The 22,751-nt window shown below is 44.4% G+C and overlaps 1 protein-coding gene across 1 annotated transcript in view; it reads right to left on the bottom strand.

The window, feature by feature from the left end:
- Positions 1–16,696: 16,696 nt before the first annotated feature.
- Positions 16,697–22,751, bottom strand: part of LOC134582653 (protein kinase C delta type-like) — a 34,097-nt gene continuing 28,042 nt past the window's right edge. The window contains exons 9-10 of the mRNA XM_063439307.1: positions 16,861–17,057; positions 16,697–16,766 (exon numbers count right to left, since the gene is read on the bottom strand). Coding sequence (XP_063295377.1) covers positions 16,697–16,766; positions 16,861–17,057 — 267 coding nt within the window. The remainder of the gene's footprint in view (positions 16,767–16,860; positions 17,058–22,751) is intronic.

Below are 22,751 nucleotides of genomic sequence, written 5' to 3'. Positions count from 1 at the left end.
TTCCACTAAACTTGGCAGACGTGTTTGGCTTCCATTACTTATGTGTAATACATTTTGTGTTTTTTTTTTCAGTATTCTTGAGTATCTTATTTTTCCTGGCTATTTATAATGGCAGCATCAGGTACCCGCACTAGGTGTTTTCTGAGCTTTTCAATTCGACTGAGGAATGGAAAGAGGAGGGAACTTTTATTCCTACAGTCTAGTTAATTGTTAATTGTTTCCTGTCCTGATCCGGCTGGTGGTGGAGCAACCCATAAGTGATGTTGCCATAGTAAATAGTCAGGAAAATAAATTTACTGGTAAGTATGAAAATAACATTTTGGTATTTTAAAGCGCTTCCTGCTTAGAGCTTGATTTAAGGTCATGTGATGTAGATATAAGGCATTGTGGAGTCATCTTGAACTTATATGGTAGGTTTTATTATACAGTCGCATGAATATAGCAATTTAAATGTAACGCTAAAATGTATATAAGAACGACTGATAACTAATCTGAAAATGTATCAGGTGCATTTAGAAAGTGAAATTGTGCTTAAACTATGAGTTGATATCAGATATTTGTCTTTAAAAACCACAAAAGACTAGATTTGTGTCTGATCCATGGATGACCTGTGTATTTTTTATTGATAAAATGATGGAGGGAGACTAGACAGACAGAGTTTTAAAGCCTTTGATATTACTTGCACTTATGACATTTGGTCCTTGCAGATCCTATTCCAACATGGACCTCAAATTAAAGGACCCTTATAGTGCCAGGAAAACATATTCGTTTTCCTGGCACTATAGTGCCCTGAGGGTGCCCCCACCCTCAGGGTCCCCCTCCCGCCGGGCTCTGGAGAGAGGAAGGGGTTAAAATCTTACCTTTCTCCAGCGCCGGGCGGGGAGCTTTCCTCCTCCTTCCTAGCGACGTCATCGGCTGAATGCGCATGCGCGGCAGGAGCCGCGCGCGCATTCAGCCAGTTCATAGGAAAGCATTTACAATGCTTTCCTATGGACGCTGGCGTCTTCTCACTGTGATTTTCACAGTGAGAAGCACGCAAGCGCCTCTAGCGGCTGTCAATGAGACAGCCTCTAGAGGCTGGATTAACCCTTCCTTTTTTAGGGTTAAAAGGGTTAACCCTAGCTGTATCAGGCACCCAGACCACTTCATTAAGCTGAAGTGGTCTGGGTACCTATAGTGGTCCTTTAATATTTTTGGATAAGCTTTTTCAAAGAATTTGTTTTAAATATACATTTTAAAAATATATCATATAGAAAACATATATATAAAAAAGTATCAATAGGGGGCGTGGCCTGGACGCCGAGAGAAATGGCAGCATAATCTGTGAGCTCCCCGCTGGCTCCGCTTAAATCCTCGCTAAACAACGTGTCGGACCCCACGATGGGGAAATCTCCGAGAGCAACACAAGCGGCCAAGTCTGCCGACACCCCGAGAGGGTCCCCGGCCCCGTCGATCAGGCAATACCTCACCACACCGGCCGACCTTACCTCACAGGCCTCTAACGACTCCGAGGCCGCGGATCCCGCTCCAACACCTACCTGGGGAGGGGACCCTGCCCCGCATGGGACACCATCGATGCCCCCGGAATGGATGGTGATGCTAAGTAACCTCCCGACCAAAGCAGACCTGAGGGAGGCTAACAAGGCCCTGCAACGCTCCATCACGGAGGAACTACACGCCATGCGGGAGGACCTGCAAGGCCTCACTCACAGAGTCTCGCAACTGGAGGCAGACTCTGACCACGCACAATCGGTGCAAACGGCGAACTCGGACGCCATACACAAACAAACAGCCCAACTCAAACAGATGGCCCTCCATATTGAAGACCTCGATAACAGAAGCAGAAGGCAAAATATCAGAGTCAGGGGTGTCCCCGAAAGCTCGACCGCCCCAGAACCGGTGAAGGAGATTTTAACAGGCCTCTTTAACAACATCCTCGACAGGCCGGAGGCTTCACACATAGAGTTCATAAGAGCTCACAGGGCGCTTTGCCCCAAGGGGAACCCAGAAGACCCCCCCAGAGACATTATCTGCTGCCTGGCCAGCTTCCCACTCAAAGAGGAGATCCTCCAAAGGGCCAGGGAGATGGACCGTATACCACTGAACGGAGCCGCGATACAGCTCTTCCCAGACCTCTCCCCAGCGACACTGGCCTACCGCAGGGCCATGCGCCCGCTTACGAGGGCCCTGCAAACCAACAAATATCGTTACCGCTGGACATTCCCAACCGGATTACAGATTTTCACACCCACGGGCCCCATCCTGGTGCGAGAAGCAGAGGACCTACCAGAACTGATCCGGGAACTGCAGCTCCCCCCGATCCAGATGCCATGGCCGGACCCGCTGGCATTCTATATACCTGCCACAATTGCCCAATTGCCTCAACAGAGACCACAGAGACAAAGAAGAGGCCGACAACAGGCGACGCGCCCGTCCGGGGCCACTATGTAGAAAGCCCGGTGCGACGCCCGGGCCCCGCTGGGGTCCAGGGCCCACCCACGCCCTGCTCACCAGAGCTAAGGTAACACGCTCCACAGGCACTTAGCCACCTCGTGCCAATCTACCCAGGCAACCACCAAGCACCCCAGAGACCGACCGGGTGCAGGGCGGAGGGATAGGACTATTTGACCCACCAACCCTTCAACTGAGACGTATACAGCTGGTAGATTACCAGAGACATTCCATAGCACCTTGGACACTAAAGCGGGCCGCCCAGCCGGGAGACCAGAGAGGCCCCACAACAGCAGCCAAAGTATTGTATCTGTTGCATGGACTGGTGAGGGCCGCAAGGCCGCCCCGGGGGGGGGGGGTGGTGGGGGGGTGGGTGTCCCCACTCCGCTGCATGACGACCCGTGCAGGAGAGCGTGCAGGGGGGCGCCCCCGGCTGGTCTGGGGGGGCCCGGGCCCCCGGGAAAGGGTAAAGCGGGCCTTCGCGGCCGACTAAAACATGATAATACTGCCTAGGTGTTGAAGCTGACAGGAATGGGGGGAGGGGGTAGGCCCCACGGGGGCAATGGGCACATAATGCCGGGCTGGGACAAGGCCCAAGACACTGCAGATTACCCTTTCCCCTCATTTATGTTGCATGCATATGACCAAATGCTTAACCGATATATGTTAGGATGTTGAAGGGTTGCTACGGAACCCCCACCCCCACACACACTATCCCTTGACCCACGAGAGTACTGACAGGCACGAAGGCTACCAGGCCAGAGGACATGCCCTAGGCAACGAGGGCAGGGGCCTGTGCCCCTGGCTGGGCTGGGCTCCTCGCCCCGCTGCGTGACGACCCGAGGGGGCGAGCGCGCGCGGGGGGGGCGCCCTCGGCCGGGCCGGGGGGGCCCGGGCTCCCGGGAGGGGAAACGAGGGCCTCCACGGTCGACTGGCACCGGCTAACACTGCCGGATAGAGAAGCTAATAGGGATGGGGGGGGGGGAGGTGGGCCCCGCGGGGGCACTGGGCACATGCTACCGGGCTGTGACAAGGCCCAAGACGCAGCAGGTTTTCTTTTTCTCTAATTTTGTTTACTGCTACTAATCAAATGTTTAAAATGTTTACAATGTTTCAATGTTTGAAGGTTATATGGTCATCACAGAGCTCCCCCACACACGCTACCTTTTGACTTACGAGAGATCCGACACAGACGAAGGCTACATGGCCCAGGGCCACGCATTAGAAAGCGAGGAACACATAGACTACCTAGACACACTACGAGCCGTTAGGGGCCGACATGGATAACGAACCCCAGGACTTAGGGGACCGATAACACAACAACCCGCACACTCACGAGTGCTGCCACGACACTCGCGACCTCCCTCGACCCCTCTGAGGAAGGGGTAATAGACCCCGGGTAGGGGGTCGCCTCACACCCCTGGTGGGAAGGTGACTAACCCGTCCCGGGCAACCCACATCCTAGACAGCGCCTCGACGGACGCTGGTTCACCACAGACTGACTACTCACCCCTATTTCCCCCCACCCCCCTCTCTTTCTCTCCCCAACCCCCCCCTTTTTTCTTTCTTTTCTCCCCTTCCTTTCCCCTACATACCCCCGCCAACAGACTATCTCCCCTAGACCGTCACCCTGAGGTCCCCCAGGAGGCCTACCATGGCGCTTCGACAAGCGGACCTCACAATCACCACTATCAACGCAAGAGGGTTGAACAAACCCGAAAAACGCTCAAGCGCACTGAGGGACTTTTATAAATCCGGAATAGACGTGGTCTATATCCAGGAAACACACTTCAAAGAAGGGCTCCGGCCCAAACTGACGGACCACAGATACACTAGAGGGTACTATAGCGACTTTAAGACAAGCAAATCAAGAGGGGTCGCCATATTACTCCACAAGAGGGTACCATTCCATGAAACGGGAGCCGAATCGGACCCGGAAGGACGATACCTATTCCTAAGGGGCACCATATCCGAAACTACATATACCTTTGCAAACATCTATGCCCCTAACCAAAGGCACTACAGCTTCCTCAAACGCACCTTGCGCAAACTGCTAACCTTCACAGAGGGCATACTAATTCTGGGAGGGAATCTCAACTTGACACTGGACCCTAAATGGGATTCGTCCTCCGGGTCCTCAAGGGTCCCGACCCAGCACCTGACACACATCAGGGCCCTACTTCGACGATCGCAACTGATAGAATGCTGGAGAGCGCACCACCCGGACGAAAGGGACTATACGTTCCTGTCCCACCCACACAACACATACTCACGACTTGACTACCTTTTCACGACACACCACCACCTAACCCTGGTGAAGACAACGGAGCTGGGAACAGCAACGTGGTCTGACCATGCACCGGTGACGCTCACTATCTCCTCACCACTATATAGGCCAAGGGCGACCAAGTGGAGGCTGAATGACTACTTGCTGTCCATGCCTGACATCCGGACTGAAACAGAAAAGATATTGACGGACTACTTCACATCCAACACACCAGACCAAACCTCACCCACATACATATGGGAGGCACACAAATGCGTAATAAGAGGACACCTTATACAAAAGGGGTCGTGGTTAAAGCGACAAAGAGAAGCTCGCATCACGTCACTCATACATGACATACAGGCAGGACGTGATGACGTGAGGACGTGATTGCGTGAGGTCGCCACGTGCGCACGTCGAGAGGCGGAGCTATGAGGAGCGGGCGCGGGCGCGAGTGAGGGGACGAGAGATGAGGCGAGGAGGCGAGGAGAGACGGAGAGACGCAGAGAAACGAGAGGCTTAAGGCTGCTAAAGACAGAGGGAAAGAGAGCTGAAGGGAGATCTGGCTGAAGAGAGAGCTGGTGCATCAACCACTGAGGTGGGCTAAAAGGCTCCTAAAGCGCTACGGGGACCAGAAGAAGATATTTAAAGCTTCTATAAAAGATAAGTGTCTACTGGTATATACTGGTCTCGATAAGAGGGCTGTGTTAAAGCAGGGAGTGGAGGGATCTCCTGTGTGTTAAGGGAACAGAAAAGGGGAAAGAAAAAGGAAAAAAGAGAAGAGAAATATAACAAAGAGTTATAAAAGAGGCTGTAATAGATTAATGCTTATATAAGCTTAGCAGCTATTCTTAAAAGCTCAGAAACAACGATAAACGCTACTGGCTAGCAGAGACATCATTTTTAAAGGGCCACTCTTCTCCCGAACAAGGGAAGACAGAAAGAGCTCCATAATGACGACCAAGAAACAAATTAAGTCCAGAGAGAAAAAAGAGGACTCCCAGCCCACGAGACTATCAGGGTTCTTCTCACCCAATAAAGAAAAACAGGGCAGGAAAGACAGCGAGATCCTATATCAAGACCAGATCACACAGACAGTAAGCCTAAAAAGCTTGGAACAGATTAACTTTGTTTCTCAAGATTTTCTTGTGACTAAACTGGAGGAGCAAGCGGCATTGATAGCCAATCAGATCACCATCAGTTTAAACACAATTAAAATAGAGATGGAGAGAATGAATACAAAATTAACTACTGCATTGGATAAAATTACTATAATGGAAGATCAAATAAAGAACTTGCAATCAGAGAATATTCAAACAGAAGATAAACTACAACAAATTAATCTGAAGATTAGAGATCTGGAAGACAGATCAAGAAGGTGCAATGTGCGCTTCAGAAATATTCCAGAAGCTGTAACTCAAGATCAATTAAAGGACTATCTACTATCTTTTTTTAAGGAAGCTGGCCTACAGTGTGAAACCGCTGTTCCCATCATAGAAAGGATACATAGATTAAGAAAACCTAAGGAAGTTCCGTCTCATTATCCAAGAGACGTAATAGCATGTTTCTTTTCAGTCTCATGTAAACAACAAGTGCTGAATCTGTTGAGGAATAAATAAAATCTTTCAGAGAAATTTAAAGAGATAATCACCTTTCAAGATCTATCAATTCAAACTCGACGCTGGAGAAAAACTTTTCATCAAGCCTTAGAACCTCTGAAGCAAAATGAGATAAAATATAAATGGATACAGCCATCCAAAATAATTGTGTGGTGGGAAGATAGATGGAGAACATTTACTTCAGCTAAAGAGCTAGAGGACTGGACTAAAGCGAGTATGCTCTCCAAAAACTAAATTAGCCAATGAAGATAATTTTTTTATTTTTATTTTTTTTTTTTTTATTTGTTTTTTATATATATATTTTTTTTTTTTTTTTTTTTCCTATTGCAGGATTGGTTGAAAGTGGTACTTAAGTATAGATAAAGAAGAAGTAATAAGTATAGAATAATAGAAGATATAGGGGTATGCAATATAATAGGAGAAATTGTGAGGCAACTAAGGTTTTATTTGGTAAAGGATTATAAGAGTAACAAAGATAAAGTCACAATGTAAAAGTTTGCTTAATTTATTAAATATATCACTTAATGATTGAAGGGATAAAGAAATAGAGCACAATAAGGATATAATGAGATAATGGCAGTAAGGCTGCTGGAATATTTAAATTAGGGTATTATATTATAAAAAAGTACTCACTATGGAGGATTGGAAAAAGGTTCACTGTAAAAAACGAATTAAATGATATTATAAATAAGATTGAATGTAACGGACACAAATTAGTATAATGAATGATTAGGAAGGGCTAAACCCTATAAAGGGTAAAAGTATTTATTATCTGTTATGGGTTGTAACTTCACTGAACATAGCACCAAACGGGTGAAGGGTAAATCTGTATTGAACATTTATTAAAGATATAAGTGTAGTTAGGTCGCTAGACTATTTAAACTGGAGTGTTATAGTATAGAATGTGTAAGGAATAGATAAACTGAAATAAATTGAAATAAGCAATCACTATAGAGGGTTAGAAAAAGGAACGGTGTAGAAAATTAATCACAGGACAATATATATAAGGTGGAAGTAATGGGCACAAAATAGTATAATGAATAATATATATAAGAGGAAACAAGTAGCACAATTTAGCATAATCGAACTGCAGTTGTTTTTTTTTTTTTTTTTTTTCTCCCTCTCCTCTCTCCTCTCCTCCCTTTTGGTTCTCCCCCCAGGTTCGTGCCCTTAGATGCTACCCCATGGCCCTGCCTGATGCTTTCTTATATAAGCACAAGTCTCGGAGCAAGAGGTTGCTTACGAGATGGGGGCTATCCACAGAGGCCAGGTTAAGGTCTCTGGAGAGATAGGTGTAGTTTTGGGACTTAAAATGTCCCTAGCTGTTGTAATGTTGTTTGTCTTATATTTGTGTTATCTGCGAGGTTTTAAAGTCAGGAGGGGGGAAAGGAGAAGGAGAAGAACAAAATATGGTTAAGTTCCTGTCTATAAACGCTCAAGGCCTGAATACGGTGTATAAAAGATCCCTGTTGCGCAACCAAATGATAAAAGATAAAATTGACATCTGCCTAGTACAAGAGACTCATTGGAGACAAAATGAGAAACCAACGTGGGGGGGAAAGAAGTTCCCAATTATTATACATGCCTCCATGAAGGAGAAAAAAAAAAGAGGCGTGGCATTGATAATCTCAGAAAGAGTTAAGTGGGAGACACTCTATCAGGAATTAGACAAAGAAGGTAGATTTCTGATATTAGTAGGTCTGATAAACGAAGTGAAATATACTATAGTCAATATATATTTACCCAACATAGCCCCAGTCTCACAATTAAACAAAATATTAAATAAGGTAGATCAAATTAAAACAGGATTATATATAGTTGCAGGAGATTTTAACTGCATATTAGACCCATCAAAAGACAAAAAAGTGATGAAAGGGAGTGTTATAAATAAAACAATAATAAAAAATGCGAGCTCATTAACTAATACTAAAAATAGATTTGATTTATTCGATGTTTGGCGTCTCCAAAATCCAGAAGTAAGGGACTATACCCATCTATCTAAAGTCCACTATACATATTCAAGAATTGATATGATATGGGGCAATTTAAATCTAGTGAACAATATGAGCAAAATAAATATAGTAGAAAATGTCTGGTCAGATCATAGTATGTATATATTTGAAATTAAAGACAATTTAATAACCAGAAATACTACAACGTGGAAAATAAATAACTATCTGTTATACAATAAAAACTGTAAGACTAAACTGGAGAGGCTGATAAACTGTTTTTTTTAAGGAGAATGACCCATCGGATACATCAAATCTAAATACCTGGTGCTCCTTTAAAGCAGTACTGAGAGGGTACCTTATAAAATTAAACCATGAAGTTAAAACTAAAGAAAAAAGACTAGGAGACTTGTATATTGAACTTTATAAACTTACAGAGGACAATAAAAAAGAACCCTCAATAGAGAAAGGTAGAAGACTAACGGAAGTCCAAAATAATATTGTACAATGTTTGAATATCAAAACAGCGAATAATATTAAAAAACTAAAACTGAGATTTTATTGTAGAGGGAATAAGACAGATAAGATGTTATCCAATAAATTGAAGAAACAACAGGCTAACGCTCAGATATTAAAGATTGTACACAATCAAATAACCTACACAAATCCAAAAGATATTGGCAATTGTTTTAGAGAATACTACGGAGCGTTATATAATATCCCTGATGAAGCCCCTATAAATAAGATTAAACAATACCTGACTAGTACAAACCTTCTAAAAATAGATCAGACTCAGAAGGAGAGTCTAAATAAACAGATCACAGAGGAGGAGGTAAATCGGACCATAATGAGAAGTAAGAAACAAAAAACTCCCGGCCCAGACGGATTCTCCAATCTATTTTTTTATACATTTAAATCTATTCTGAGCAAACAATTGGCATTAGCATTTAATAACGCAGTGCAAGTGGGTAGTTTCCCGGAAGAGATGACAAGAGCAAATATGCTGCCCATCTTGAAACAGGGAAAAGATCCAACTGCCATGTCCAGTTATCGGCCCATATCTTTAATCAATTCTGATGTAAAAATATTTTCATCCATTCTAGCAGACCGTCTTAAGAGTATTACTAGAACCTTAATCCATAATGACCAAGTTGGCTTTATACCAGAGAGATGGGCAGGTTCCAATTCAAGGAGAATTATAGACATTATAGATAACGCCAACAAGAAACATATTCCCCTTATGACTTTAGCAGTTGACGCAGAAAAAGCTTTTGATAGGCTGAATTGGAAGTTCTTAGAATTATCTCTAGAAGCATACGGAATAGATGGCTGGATGCTAAGAGGTATTATGTCGGTATATAAAAACCCTTCAACTAGAATAGTAGGCCCAAATGTCTGCTCAGACTGGGTATATATAAATAACGGGGTGAGACAAGGTTGCCCGCTCTCCCCTTTGTTATATATCCTCTCCATAGAACCACTAGCGGAAAATATTAGGAATAATGAAGATATAAAAGGCTACAAAATAAGGGATAAAGAATTTAAAATCAGCATGTATGCGGATGATATTCTGCTATCAATCACTGACCCAATCAGCTCTTTGCAACATTTAATGGAGGAAGTTAGAAAGTATAGCTACCTAGCCAATTACAAGTTAAATAATGAAAAAACGGTTGTTATGGGCATTGAATTAGACAAGAAAGCAAGGGAAGAAATTAGTAAAAAATACTCATTTATATGGGCGCCCCAGAAATTCGATTGCTTAGGTATAGTTATTACTAAGAATTTAGACAGAATGATGGAAGAAAACTTCTTAAAGTTATTAAAAAGTACAAACTCTTTACTTAAAGAATGGAGAAATATGCAGATTACCTGGTGGGGCCGTATAAATGTTATTAATTCCTATATTATTCCTAAATGGAATTATGTATTCCAAATGATTCCTTTAAAGATCCCAGCAATATGGCTGACATTATTTCAAAACAATTTGGAAAATTTTATCAATAAAGGAAAAAAAAACAGAATTAATAGAAATATTCTCTCACTGAAAACCAAGGAAGGGGGATTAAATTTCCCCAATATAAAAGTGATGTATTGGGCAAATGTGATCACACATATGTACAGGGCCCAACTAGCGTGTGCCAAAGAAGAAAGTTGGTTTAATATTGAAATGGAAGATCTAGGTTTGAAAACCCCTGAGGGCATGATATGGAATACGAAAAGTCTAGATAAAATGGGGATCGACATTAACAATAATAGGATATGGGCCCAAATGATGCCAGTTTGGGAGGAAATTAAAAAGAAACTAGATTTGAAATTTACAATAATGGATTCGGCAAATCTGAGGATTGTAGAAGCCAATCTGTCCAATTTGTCTTTAGAGAGCTGGCGAGTACATGGTATAATTAAAGTGTCACAGATATTATCATCAGACAAAATAATGACTTTTAGTTCTATTCTACAAAAATATCACCTCTCTCAACGAGAGAGCTTTAATTACCTGAGGCTTAAATATTTTTTGCAAAAACATCTTAGTAGAAAGATAGGAAATTTATTTACTATGTTGAAACTAATATTCTCAAATCAGGCCATACCTAAAGTCCTGGCTAAAGCTATAGAGGTAATTAGAAATATTAAAGAAGTGTCTAGTTTTCCACAAAAGGATAAATGGGAAAAAGACTTAAGCTGTACTTTGGAACACCAAGATTGGTGTAAAGCCATAAATAACACACGTAGTCAGGTCCAATGCTTAAATCTCTTGGAGACCCACTATAAGGTGATTTATAGATGGTATTTAGTCCCGAGTAAATTATCTCAGATATACCCAGGAGTTACAGCTAGATGTTGGAGATGTGAAAAAGAGGTTGGTTCATTTCTCCACATATGGTGGAGCTGCTCAAATATTCAGCTTTCAATTGTGAGATTGATAAGGTTTATTAAAGATTTAACAGGAATAGAACTCGAAAGGAAACCAGAGGTAGTTCTGCTACATATGCAGTGGCCGAATATGTCACACTCAATAAGAAGTTTTATAATTCACTGTTGTATCGCATTTAAAATTGTGGTGGCACGGAATTGGAAATCAAATCAAATTCTGCCCTGGGAGGTTATTAAAAATCAAATTAACCTCCAGGCGAGGATGGAAAGAGATTTAAGTATACCATATCTGAATTCCCCAAAAAGATTTGATCTATGGCAAAGTTGGGTTAATAATTTAGAAACTATTCCCTGAATCATTGAGCGAAAAGAGCTCAGTTGTTTCCCATTGAATCAGTGGCCTGAGTATAGATAACCCTCCCCCCCGGCTTACCCTCTGGCTTACCCCCGCAGATAATGTTGTACTATGTATTGGGTTTGTTTGATGGACTAAGTACTGACCTGTTTTTTATGTTTATTATTATGCAAAACAACCCATGTTTTGTTTGTCGGTCTTTCTGTATAAGTGTTTTGAAAAAACAATAAAAGAATTTATAATAAAAAAAAAAAAAAAAATACATGACATACAGACGACAGACGACTCGAACAAAAGAGACAACCTCCCCTCACTACAGGCCAAGCTACTTCAGCTAAGAAGGGAACTATCCACACTACTAAACGCTAGACACCATAGAGAGGCGGCCAGACAAAAGACGTTCTTTGAGACCAACAGCAATAAAAGCGGAACATTGCTAGCAAGAATGCTGACCAAACGCAGACAGCTGACGTATATAGACAGAATGAAGGACGGTCAAGGGAGAGTGCTTCGCCTTCCTGCCGAAATACACAAAATCGTACGCTCCTACTACACAGACCTCTACTCCCTACCGACCCCACAAGGCACACAATCACGAGCCAACCTCATGACCCGGATAACTAACTTCCTCCAAACTAACACACACACACACACTTGGAACCAGAGGTAGCGGAGGCGCTGGAGGAGCCCATCACGGTGGAGGAGATAGCAGGGGCTGTCAAAACATCCAAACTGGGCAAATGCCCGGGGCCGGATGGCCTCCCACTGCGCTACTACAAATGCTTTGCAAAGATCCTATATGCGCCGATGCTGTCCTCCTTCAACGCGATTAGGGACGGGCACCACCTACCTCCACAATCCCTCAGGGCACACATCACACTCATTCCAAAAGAAGGGAAAGATGGCGACTGTTGCCGCAACTATAGACCCATCTCCCTTATAAATAGCGATACGAAACTCCTAGCAAAAATCCTGGCGACACGCCTGCAACCGCACGTCCCTGCCCTGGTACACCCGGACCAGGTGGGGTTCGTGAGGGGACGGGAAGCCAGGGACAACACGATCAGAGCCCTATCAATAGCCCACGAGGAGCAGGGGGGAGTCGGGGGCCTTCTCCTGCTATCCACAGACACGGAGAAGGCCTTCGACAGGATCGGATGGCCATTCCTGTTCCAGGCCCTTTCGCACCTGGGCATGGGAACGCACATGAGAGGTTGGATAGAGGCGCTCTATAAACAGCCCAAAGCCCAGATACTCGTGAACGGGGCTCTCACAGAGGACTTCACAATACAGAACGGCACCCGACAGGGATGCCCCCTGTCGCCGATCCTTTTCGTTTTAGCATTAGAACCATTCCTACAGGCAATCCGGACCAACCCGGATATCACAGGGGTAACCAGAGGCGGGGCACAACACAAGGTCGCGGCGTACGCCGATGACCTTATCTTCTTTGTTTCTAAACCCGAAATCTCACTCCCTAACATTGTTAGAGCCTTTAAAGAGTACGGAGAGATATCTAACATGAAAATTAATTTCGCCAAATCATACATCCTCAACATCTCCATGCCCAAACAACGGGAAACATCTCTCCGTCAGAGCTTCTCATTCCAATGGGCAGACTCTAAAATCAGGTACCTGGGTATATGGCTCACCCGCAACACCATGGACCTTTTTAAGGAAAACTTCGCCCAGATGCTGGCCTTGTTTAAGAGAGATACAGGGGAATGGTCATACCCCCACATCTCCTGGTTTGGACGGGTCCAAGTCGTCAAAATGAATTTCCTCCCACGCCTACTGTACCTGATGCAGACGATACCTATACGTATCCCCAAGACATACTTCGCGACCCTACACAGGACCTTAAGGGAATACGTATGGAATGGGAAAAAACCTAGGCTAAAATTCTCTCAACTCACTCAGCCGAGGGAGAGGGGGGGCATGGCATTGCCAGACTTCCACCTCTACTACCTAGCGTGCCATCTCCTCAGAATAGTGGAATGGTCCAAAGGCGCCGTCCACAAGCAATGGAAGACAGTGGAGGAGGCAGACCTGGGGATCCCCATAGCGTTGGCCCCATGGTTACCCAGAAGGGGGAAAATGGAGGCACCTATATATGTGAGGCACACTTTACAGGTATGGTACAACATAGCTGACAGAGCTAACTTAACCCCGTACCCGTCACCCCTACTACCCCTGACACACAACAAGGATTTCCCCCCGGGACTAGACCCGCTAATCTTTAGGAGCATGATACTTACCCAACTACCTAGACTCCTCCACCTAATCGCACCAACAGGCCGGAAGACCCTCTCAGACCTCATAGGCGACCGGCCCCCGACCTTCTCACAGACACTCACACACGCACAAACGACGAGCTATCTCCGGACCCTGCCACAGGGCAGGGCCCTACGCCGTACTCCGACAGAGTTCGAGCGACTGTGCCTAGATCCGGAACCACTCTCACACGGGATATCAAAGCTTTACGGCATGTTACAAACCCAGATCCCCGTTGAAACCCCTAGATTTAAGGGTAAATGGGAAACGGCCCTGAACCTGCAATTAAGCGAAGGGGAATGGGACAAAATATGCGCACTGACACACCACTGTGCGGTCTTCAGCAGACACCAGGAGGCCGCATACAAACTGCTCACACAATGGTACCGCACACCAGACATACTACATAACATGCACCCAGACCATGACGCAAAATGTTGGCGATGCGGGACTGAAACCGGGACACACCTACACATCTGGTGGTCCTGCGAGAGGATACAACCTTTCTGGCGGGGGATATACAAACTAATACAGAAATTCTCAGACAGCCCCCCTCCCTACGAACCGGCAGCAATGCTCCTACACCACACTAAGGTGCCCGACAACAGATACAAACGCTCATTGACTATACGGATATTGAACGTTGCCAAACTACTCATCCCCCTACACTGGAAAGACACGGTGGCCCCTACCCTCAGGGAATGGTTTGCGAAAATGGAGGACCTCAGGGTGATGGAGGACCTACACCTGACGGCAACGGACAGAGCCCAGAGGTACCTAGATACATGGACACACTGGATTCTGACGATGACTGGAGATAGACTCCCAGACTTACTAGGGGAAACTGGTTAATACTAAGACCCCAGCTATCTACAAACACGAGCTGGTGGCCCAAGCGAAGTCCCAGTAGGGGAACTTCACCAGCCCAGCGTACCCCGACAGCTGGCTTCCCGAGGAGCCGCCCCCCCTCCCCCCTCCCCTCCCCCCCTCCCCTCCCCCCCCCCTCCCCCTCTACCCACCCCACCCAAAACGGACAGACACCCGACTCACTGACGTGCGGACACACGCCCGTCCCTCCTCCCCACCCTACCCCGTAAGCACGACTAACAGACAAAACGAGATCAAACACAGGTACGAGCACAGGCTACTCCCTGAAACCCTTAGGGAGACATACCTGGATCCCCGACCGCAAGACAACATACAACAAGACGACTGCTAGAGACACAGGTGCACATCAGGACACGTACTGCGAAAAAACAAAGGCAGGAAAGCCCTTACCCGAGGTACATCGCAGGCCAGAACCTTGAATCCTGCTCTAACCTAAGCCTAACACGGCCTACACGGCCAACCAGCCCTATCACTCAGGCACCAACACCTGGGGTATAAACACTGAACAAACCCGTCCCCTAGACAAAAAAACAACGGCCTCACCTCCCACCACAATGACGGGGACCCACACGCCCCAACCGCGTTAAAAGTCTGATGGGAACAGGAGACCCACTAACCCACTGGGTATATTATGTCAGAACAACGGAACTGGGAGGTCGGGGAGCCTCTAACTCCTAAGCCCACAAGTAACCTTATCAGTCCTGTTTTTCTGACAGCTCAACCGACGATATAATTCACTCGAACATCCCAAAATCACAGTCCTAGAGTGTACTTGTTGGGACCTAAGGGTCCAAATGTTGCTAGCCATGTTATGAAAGGTATTGACATCGCTACTAGAAATCCTGAACGGTCGACACACACTTACCAGCAGAGACATTGAATGCCCCAAAGGGGCACTGGAACTGTAATTGCAATTGCTCATACTGGAAAATTTTATTGACTCTGTATAACTAATGTGAACCCCGCTATGTTCAACCATTTTAAGTATCCCTCTTCCTTCTGTACCCTATACATTGACAACTTAACTGAAAATAATAAAAAGAAATTAAACAAAAAAGTATCAATATATCAAAACATATTTATATACTAAAATATTTCTCAAAATATTAAATCACTTTAAAGTTTACCCACAAATGTTAATTAATTTCAGAATCTTATCTAAAAATATTAAATTGACTTCATTGAATGAAAAAAGACAAATACTAAGAAATACTGAACAGATGTGATAACTTGTTTTGTGTTCGTTCATCAGTGTTTCTGGAGTATATGTGGTGGTTTAGTGCTTGAATTGTACTGGTGGAAGCAGAGCGAAAACCCAGTCTAGAGTCTCTTTTTTTTTCCCGGTCAAATGTAAGTTGCTTGTACAAGGAGAAGGCAGTAGCGCCTCACCGTGTTTTCTGGTTGCATATGTAATAAAAATCAGAAGTGAAGATATGGAGAAGTATATAGTATTCTTTACACAGTGGAAGAGTGGAAAAAAAAATAAAAAATCTACTTACAAATAGATGGAGCTATCAAGATCTCCACTTCTATGCACGTGAGTGGTACAATGCCTGCTTATGGATTCTTGTTGTATCTCTCGGTTCCAGTTGTAGATGATGCTAGCTTCAGTGTACCTATCTTAATTGTATTAATGACAGAAGGTTGAATATTTTCCCACCCTATTCTTCCCTTCCCTTATTTCTCGTTTAGATCCTGGTTCAGGATTGGTATGTTTGTCTTCATACTTGGTATTGTTCTGATGTTATATACATATGGTGTATTATACTATTCTATGTTGTTTTTGAATATGTACCATACCCATTTCTTAACCTAATCTTGGTTTTCAATTATTTTTTTTTCCTTCTTGTTTCAGTTTGATTTCGATTCCCAGTGTTTTTCTTGAGAAACCATCGTTTTCATTCAAGTTTTGAAGACTTCGCAAGATGTATATCTATACTGTTTGTTGTTCGCAGTTCGAAAAAGGAGGTGCTAGATGAGTATGGGAGATTTATTTACTTTGATGTTTTCTGATTGGTCATTTCACCTGGTTAACTTGTGCTGCTGTGGAGTTCTCGTTAAGTGAGACTTGAGCAAAATATTCATATCTTGCATTAATCATCGTGCATAATTTGCAAAGACAGTGACATCGCCGCAGGGGGTTTGATGGCCGGGAGGGGAGGCAGGTGGAGTTTAACATACCTTAACCAGTCCCTCGTTGGCGCCACCATCCTCTTCTGCTGTTGGCGCTTCAGCTGCCAGGAGCTGATGTCACTGCTGTACTTTTTATGCGTGCGCAAGAGTACAGCACTGAGGTCTATGGAGGAATCCACAAGACTGCAGGATCCTACATGGATATTTTTTCTGCAGACGCCATTGGTCACTTGACAATGGTAACTCTGCCAAATGTAAAGCAGGGTCAGGCACAAGGAAAAATACTGAGAAAAAAATTGTCCCTACTTTGTTTCAGTATCTCTCTTTTAACTGGATTGGAATTTCAGTGAAATTCCAACACATGAGTATTTCATAACGATTGTATTTTTATGAAGTACTCATTTTGCAAGGTGGTAGTGGGTTTGACTGCACCGCTTTAAAGGGATGTCTGTATTCTTTAGATTATATGAAGGTACATCAATAAAGTACATTGGGTCGGTAACTAGAATTCTGTTAGGAAGTCTTTTCCCTAGTTACTGATACAAGTCCGTAATTATAATATCCATAAATCACCAATATGTACCCCAACATGCAAGCAAATTAATAAGTCAATCATTTTAAAAAGCTTATTTTTTTTTTCAAGAACCACAGAAATCTCCCAAAATAGCAACATTTTCTTCTATAACAATATCTTGTATTTTTATTTCTATACATACATTGCATTTTTTACAAAACCAGAAAAAAAACTCATTGGTATCAGATAAATCTCAATTTCATTTTAAAAAAAACAAACAAAACTTTGTCACTTTATTAACAGTTTTATACAGAAAATGTAAGAGCATTTTTCACCTTTTTGTAAAAAAAAAATAAGGGAAGGTAGAATATATGTTTTATTATCTAAATTGTCTTTTCTTTGGATTTGCCCTCATTTACTGTGGGGATTTTCTTTTTTTATTTTAAAATGTGATAATCTGTATTTTTATATACCATATATACTCGAGTATAAGCCAACCCGAATATAAGCCGAGGCCCCTAATTTTACCCCAAAAAACTGGGAAAACTTATTGACTCGAGTATAAGACTAGGGTGGGAAATGCAGCAGCTACTGGTACATTTCTAAATAAAATTAGATCCTAAAAGAATTATATTAACTGAATATTTATTTACAGTGTGTGTATATAATGAATGCAGTGTGTGTGTATGAATGCAGTGTGTGTGTATGAGTGCAGTGTGTATATAATGAATGGAGTGCAGTGTGTGTACAATGAATGCAGTGCAGTGTGTGTATGAATGCAGTGTGTGCATGAATGCAGTGTGTATATAATGAATGCAGTGCAGTGTGTGTGTATGAGTGCAGTGTGTGTATAATGAGTGCAGTGTGTGTGAGTGCAGTGTCTGTGAGTGCAGTGTCTGTGAGTGCAGTGTGTGTGAGTGCAGTGTGTATATAATGAATGCAGTGCAGTGTGTGTATGTGTGAGTGCAGTGTGTGTGTGAGTGCAGTGTGTGTGTGTGTGAGTGCAGAGCATTGGTGGGGGGTGGGCATTTTATTAATTATGATTTAATTATTATTTTAATATATTTTTTTTTAGGTAACTATTTTTTTATTTTATTATTAATTGTATTATTTTTTTTATGTTATTATTTTAAATTTTTTTTTTTCTTATTATTATTTGTTTTATTATTAATATGTTTTCGTCCCCCCTCCCTGCTTGTTAGCTGGCCAGGGAGGGGGGCTTGCACTCCCTGGTGGTCCAGTGGATGGGCTGTAGGAGGGGGCTGTCAGGAAGCTGTAACTTACCTTCACAGCAGCTCCTGTCAGCTCCCTTCTCTCTTCTCCGGTGCGTGCAGCTCCCAGGTCAGCTCCCTCTGCAACTGTCGCGGCCGCGCGGAGCGTTGCCACGGTAACCCGTGGCAACGCTCTGACCCCGCAGCTCTCGCGAGAGTTGCAGAGGGAGCTGACCTGGGAGCTGCACGCATCGGAGAAGAGAGAAGGGAGCTGACAGGAGCTGCTGTGAAGGTAAGTTACAGCTTCCTGCCAGCCGCAAGATTCCAAGTTTTTGTACAGTTAGGGTTTGTGTAGGGCTCGAGTTGTAGTAGGGTTGCACTTGGTGTAGGGGCAGGGTTTGTGTAGAGTTAGGGTTTTTGTAGTTTTGGGACATACAGATTTTTTTATGATTAGAGAAAACTCGGAATAATGTAATCCTTGTCTTTAGTATGCTATGGACTGCAGCTCTCATGCAGCTGAAATAACTCCCATCACTCTCAGGCGGGATACGTTTCAAACTGTATTGAAAGCTGGTATTTTTATTGTCGTAGCCATCTGCATAATTGTAGTTTATTGGGATTAACAAAGTAGTTTCAAAGCTCCCTATATATAGGCTATAACTCTTTGAAGGAGCAAGCAGTATTTAATTACTCTGGCAGACAGTATTTCTACATTTAAAGATAGACATGTTGCGGCTATTGAAAGTCATGGTATGTGGTCTTTAGATGGAATACATAACCTGAACATTGAGTTGGTTGTTTTTTATTTATCTTATACGTTTTGGATTTTGGGATATCCATGGAGTGTTTTACAGCTGCACAATACCAGTTTATTAAGCACCTATTTATACACTTGTTATTCTTTTTTTTCTGAAAATTCCACCAAAACCGGCGAGCTAAGGCTGGTACACTGAGCCTTGGCGCACAATACAACCAGCCATTCTCTCCTGACACCGCGGCGGCTCACCGTGTATTATCTGGAGGTTTTAGTTATTAGAATCACTATAATCAAGAAATGATAAAGTGGCACAATATTTAAAGGCAAACATTAACTTAAAATCACTGTTGAAAATAAATCCCTTGTTACTATTAAAATGAACAGCAGTGTTGCAACCATCAAAATCTTGGCAAACAGATCTGTATCAAAATAAACACAGAAAAAATGGTGCGGAAAAAATGACAAGTGTAATATAAGTATTTAAAAATATATAAAATAATTCTAAATTGTATATACAGTTATATTGCATTTCATGCACAAAATAATGTGACAGTCGTAGAAAATGAAAGGTTACAATGTACCAACCAATAATTACAAATATAAATCGTGACCACAGATTGTGTATGAAGCACAATCTTTATTAAACGTTTAATGAGTGAAATAAAAAGAAATAATATCCAAATTATCCTTGCTAGGACTCAAGTTCATACATGTAAAATTGATTCAAATGGTTCCACTTCAATTCCGTGTACAGCAAAGATACATCCAGTTGGCAGTCACGTGAGGCGTTTCTCTCGGTTCTTTCTCAAGCATTAAATAATTCAGTTTTATATAAGTCCATAAGTGTACATTGTTGCCAATGTTCTTTAAAGGGACACTCCACTGCCCACGCCCACATAAGGCTTAGAGCCTAGAAGTCGACTGTCCTGCTGAGAGTAACCTGAGGCCAGTTTAACTTATCCTGTTCCAGGGCGGGTGCTACCATAAGGTGTACAGCCACCAACCTAGTGGGCACATGATTTGTCAGGAGAAGAACGCACTGTATAGCGCTTTGCTCGTACGGTTTCTGTATTTAGAGTGGCCGAATGTGGTATGGGGTAGAGGGGCTTGTCTCCCTCTCCCTGGTCTGACAGGAAGTGCTCATTGAGAGTACCAAACTGCTTCCTGTCAGACTGGAAAAAGGGAAACAAGCTCCAATCCTGCTGTCCATGCTTGGCCATGCTATACAAGAGGAGGGAGGTGAACTGGCACACAGGCGGTAGAGGGTAGGACACATTTAGTGGCTGGGAGATTGAGACACATGGGGGCTGGGATGAATAAGACACAGGGGGGTGGGAGAATAATGCATATCGGAGAGGACTGGGAGAATGAGACACATGGAGTGGGCTGGAGGATTGAGACACATGGAGTGGGCTGGAGGATTGAGACACATGGAGTGGGCTGGAGGAGTGAGACACATGGAGTGGGCTGGAGGATTGAGACACATGGAGTGGGCTGGAGGATTGAGAAACATGGTGTGGGCTGGAGGATTGAGACACATGGTGTGGGCTGGAGGATTGAGACACATGGAGTGGGCTGGAGGAGTGAGACACATGGAGTGGGCTGGAGGATTGAGACACATGTAGTGGGCTGGAGGATTGAGAAATATGGAGTGGGCTGGAGGATTAAAACACATGGTGTGGGCTGGAGGATTCAGACACATGGAGTGGGCTGGAGGATTGAGACACATGGCGTGAGCAGGAGGATTGAGACACATGGCGTGAGCAGGAGGATTGAGACACATGGCGTGAGCAGGAGGATTGAGACACATGGCGTGAGCAGGAGGATTGAGACACATGGCGTGAGCAGGAGGATTGAGACACATGGCGTGAGCAGGAGGATTGAGACCCATGGTGTGGGCTGCAGGATTGAGACACATGGTGTGGGCTGCAGGATTGAGACACATGGAGTGGGCTGCAGGATTGAGACACATGGAGTGGGCTGCAGGATTGAGACACATGGAGTGGGCTGCAGGATTGAGACACATGGAGTGGGCTGCAGGATTGAGACACATGGAGTGGGCTGCAGGATTGAGACACATGGAGTGGGCTGCAGGATTGAGACACATGGAGTGGGCTGCAGGATTGAGACACATGGAGTGGGCTGCAGGATTGAGACACATGGAGTGGGCTGCAGGATTGAGACACATGGAGTGGGCTGCAGGATTGAGACACATGGAGTGGGCTGCAGGATTGAGACACATGGAGTGGGCTGCAGGATTGAGACACATGGAGTGGGCTGCAGGATTGAGACACATGGAGTGGGCTGCAGGATTGAGACACATGGAGTGGGCTGCAGGATTGAGACACATGGAGTGGGCTGCAGGATTGAGACACATGGAGTGGGCTGCAGGATTGAGACACATGGAGTGGGCTGCAGGATTGAGACACATGGAGTGGGCTGCAGGATTGAGACACATGGAGTGGGCTGCAGGATTGAGACACATGGAGTGGGCTGCAGGATTGAGACACATGGAGTGTGGGCTGCAGGATTGAGACACATGGAGTGGGCTGCAGGATTGAGACACATGGAGTGGGCTGCAGGATTGAGACACATGGGTCGCTGGGGGGAATGAAATGAGCACATGAAAGGGATTAGCGGAGAATGAGACACTGCTGCTGGGGAGAGGAATTGAGATACATCGGGGCTGGGGGAATAAGACACATAGGGGAGATGAAATACACGGAGGGGCTGGAGAAACACAAAGTGATATAGAGGAGCTGGAAAGAAAGACACAAGTTGCTGGGAGGAAGAGATACACAAATAGCGCTATGGAGAAACACACAGAGGAACTAGGAGGGCAAAGAGCCACAGAGGGGCTGGGGGAGGGGCAAAAGAGACCAACAGGGGAAGGGGCAAAATAGACAGGCAGGGGCTTGAGGGGAGAGAAAACCAGAGAGGCAAGGGAAGGGACAAAATAGACAGATCGAGGCTTGGGGGAGAGATACCCAATTGGGCTGGGGAGACACAGGGGCTGGGGAAGGGGCAAAAGAGACAGACAGGTTCTAGGAGGAGACACCCAAAGGGGCTGCAGGACACAGAGACACATAAAGGGGCTGGGGAAGAAAGAGACACACTGCGGTGAATCTTAATTGAGGAAAATGGAGTGTGGTTGAACATAGGCCCATGGTATAACGCTGTATTCTGAATAAGTGTAGCGTGGCTGAATGTAAACATGTTTCCATGGCCATGTTGGTTAATTATGATATGTTTAAAGGGACACTATAGTCACCAGAACAATTACAGATTATTGTATTTGTTCTGGTGAGTATAATCATTCCCTTCAAGCATTTTAAGAGAAAATGCAGTGTTTACATTACAGTCTAGAGATAACGTCACTGGCCACTCCTCAAATGGCTACTAGAGGTACTTCCTGGGGCAGTGCTACACAGTGTGACTGACATTTAGTGTCTCCACT

The sequence above is a fragment of the Pelobates fuscus genome, chromosome 13 (assembly GCF_036172605.1).
Source record: "Pelobates fuscus isolate aPelFus1 chromosome 13, aPelFus1.pri, whole genome shotgun sequence".
NCBI lineage: Eukaryota > Metazoa > Chordata > Amphibia > Anura > Pelobatidae > Pelobates > Pelobates fuscus.
Note: the sequence above shows the minus strand (reverse complement) of the source record. Positions and strands in the feature narration are given on the sequence as shown.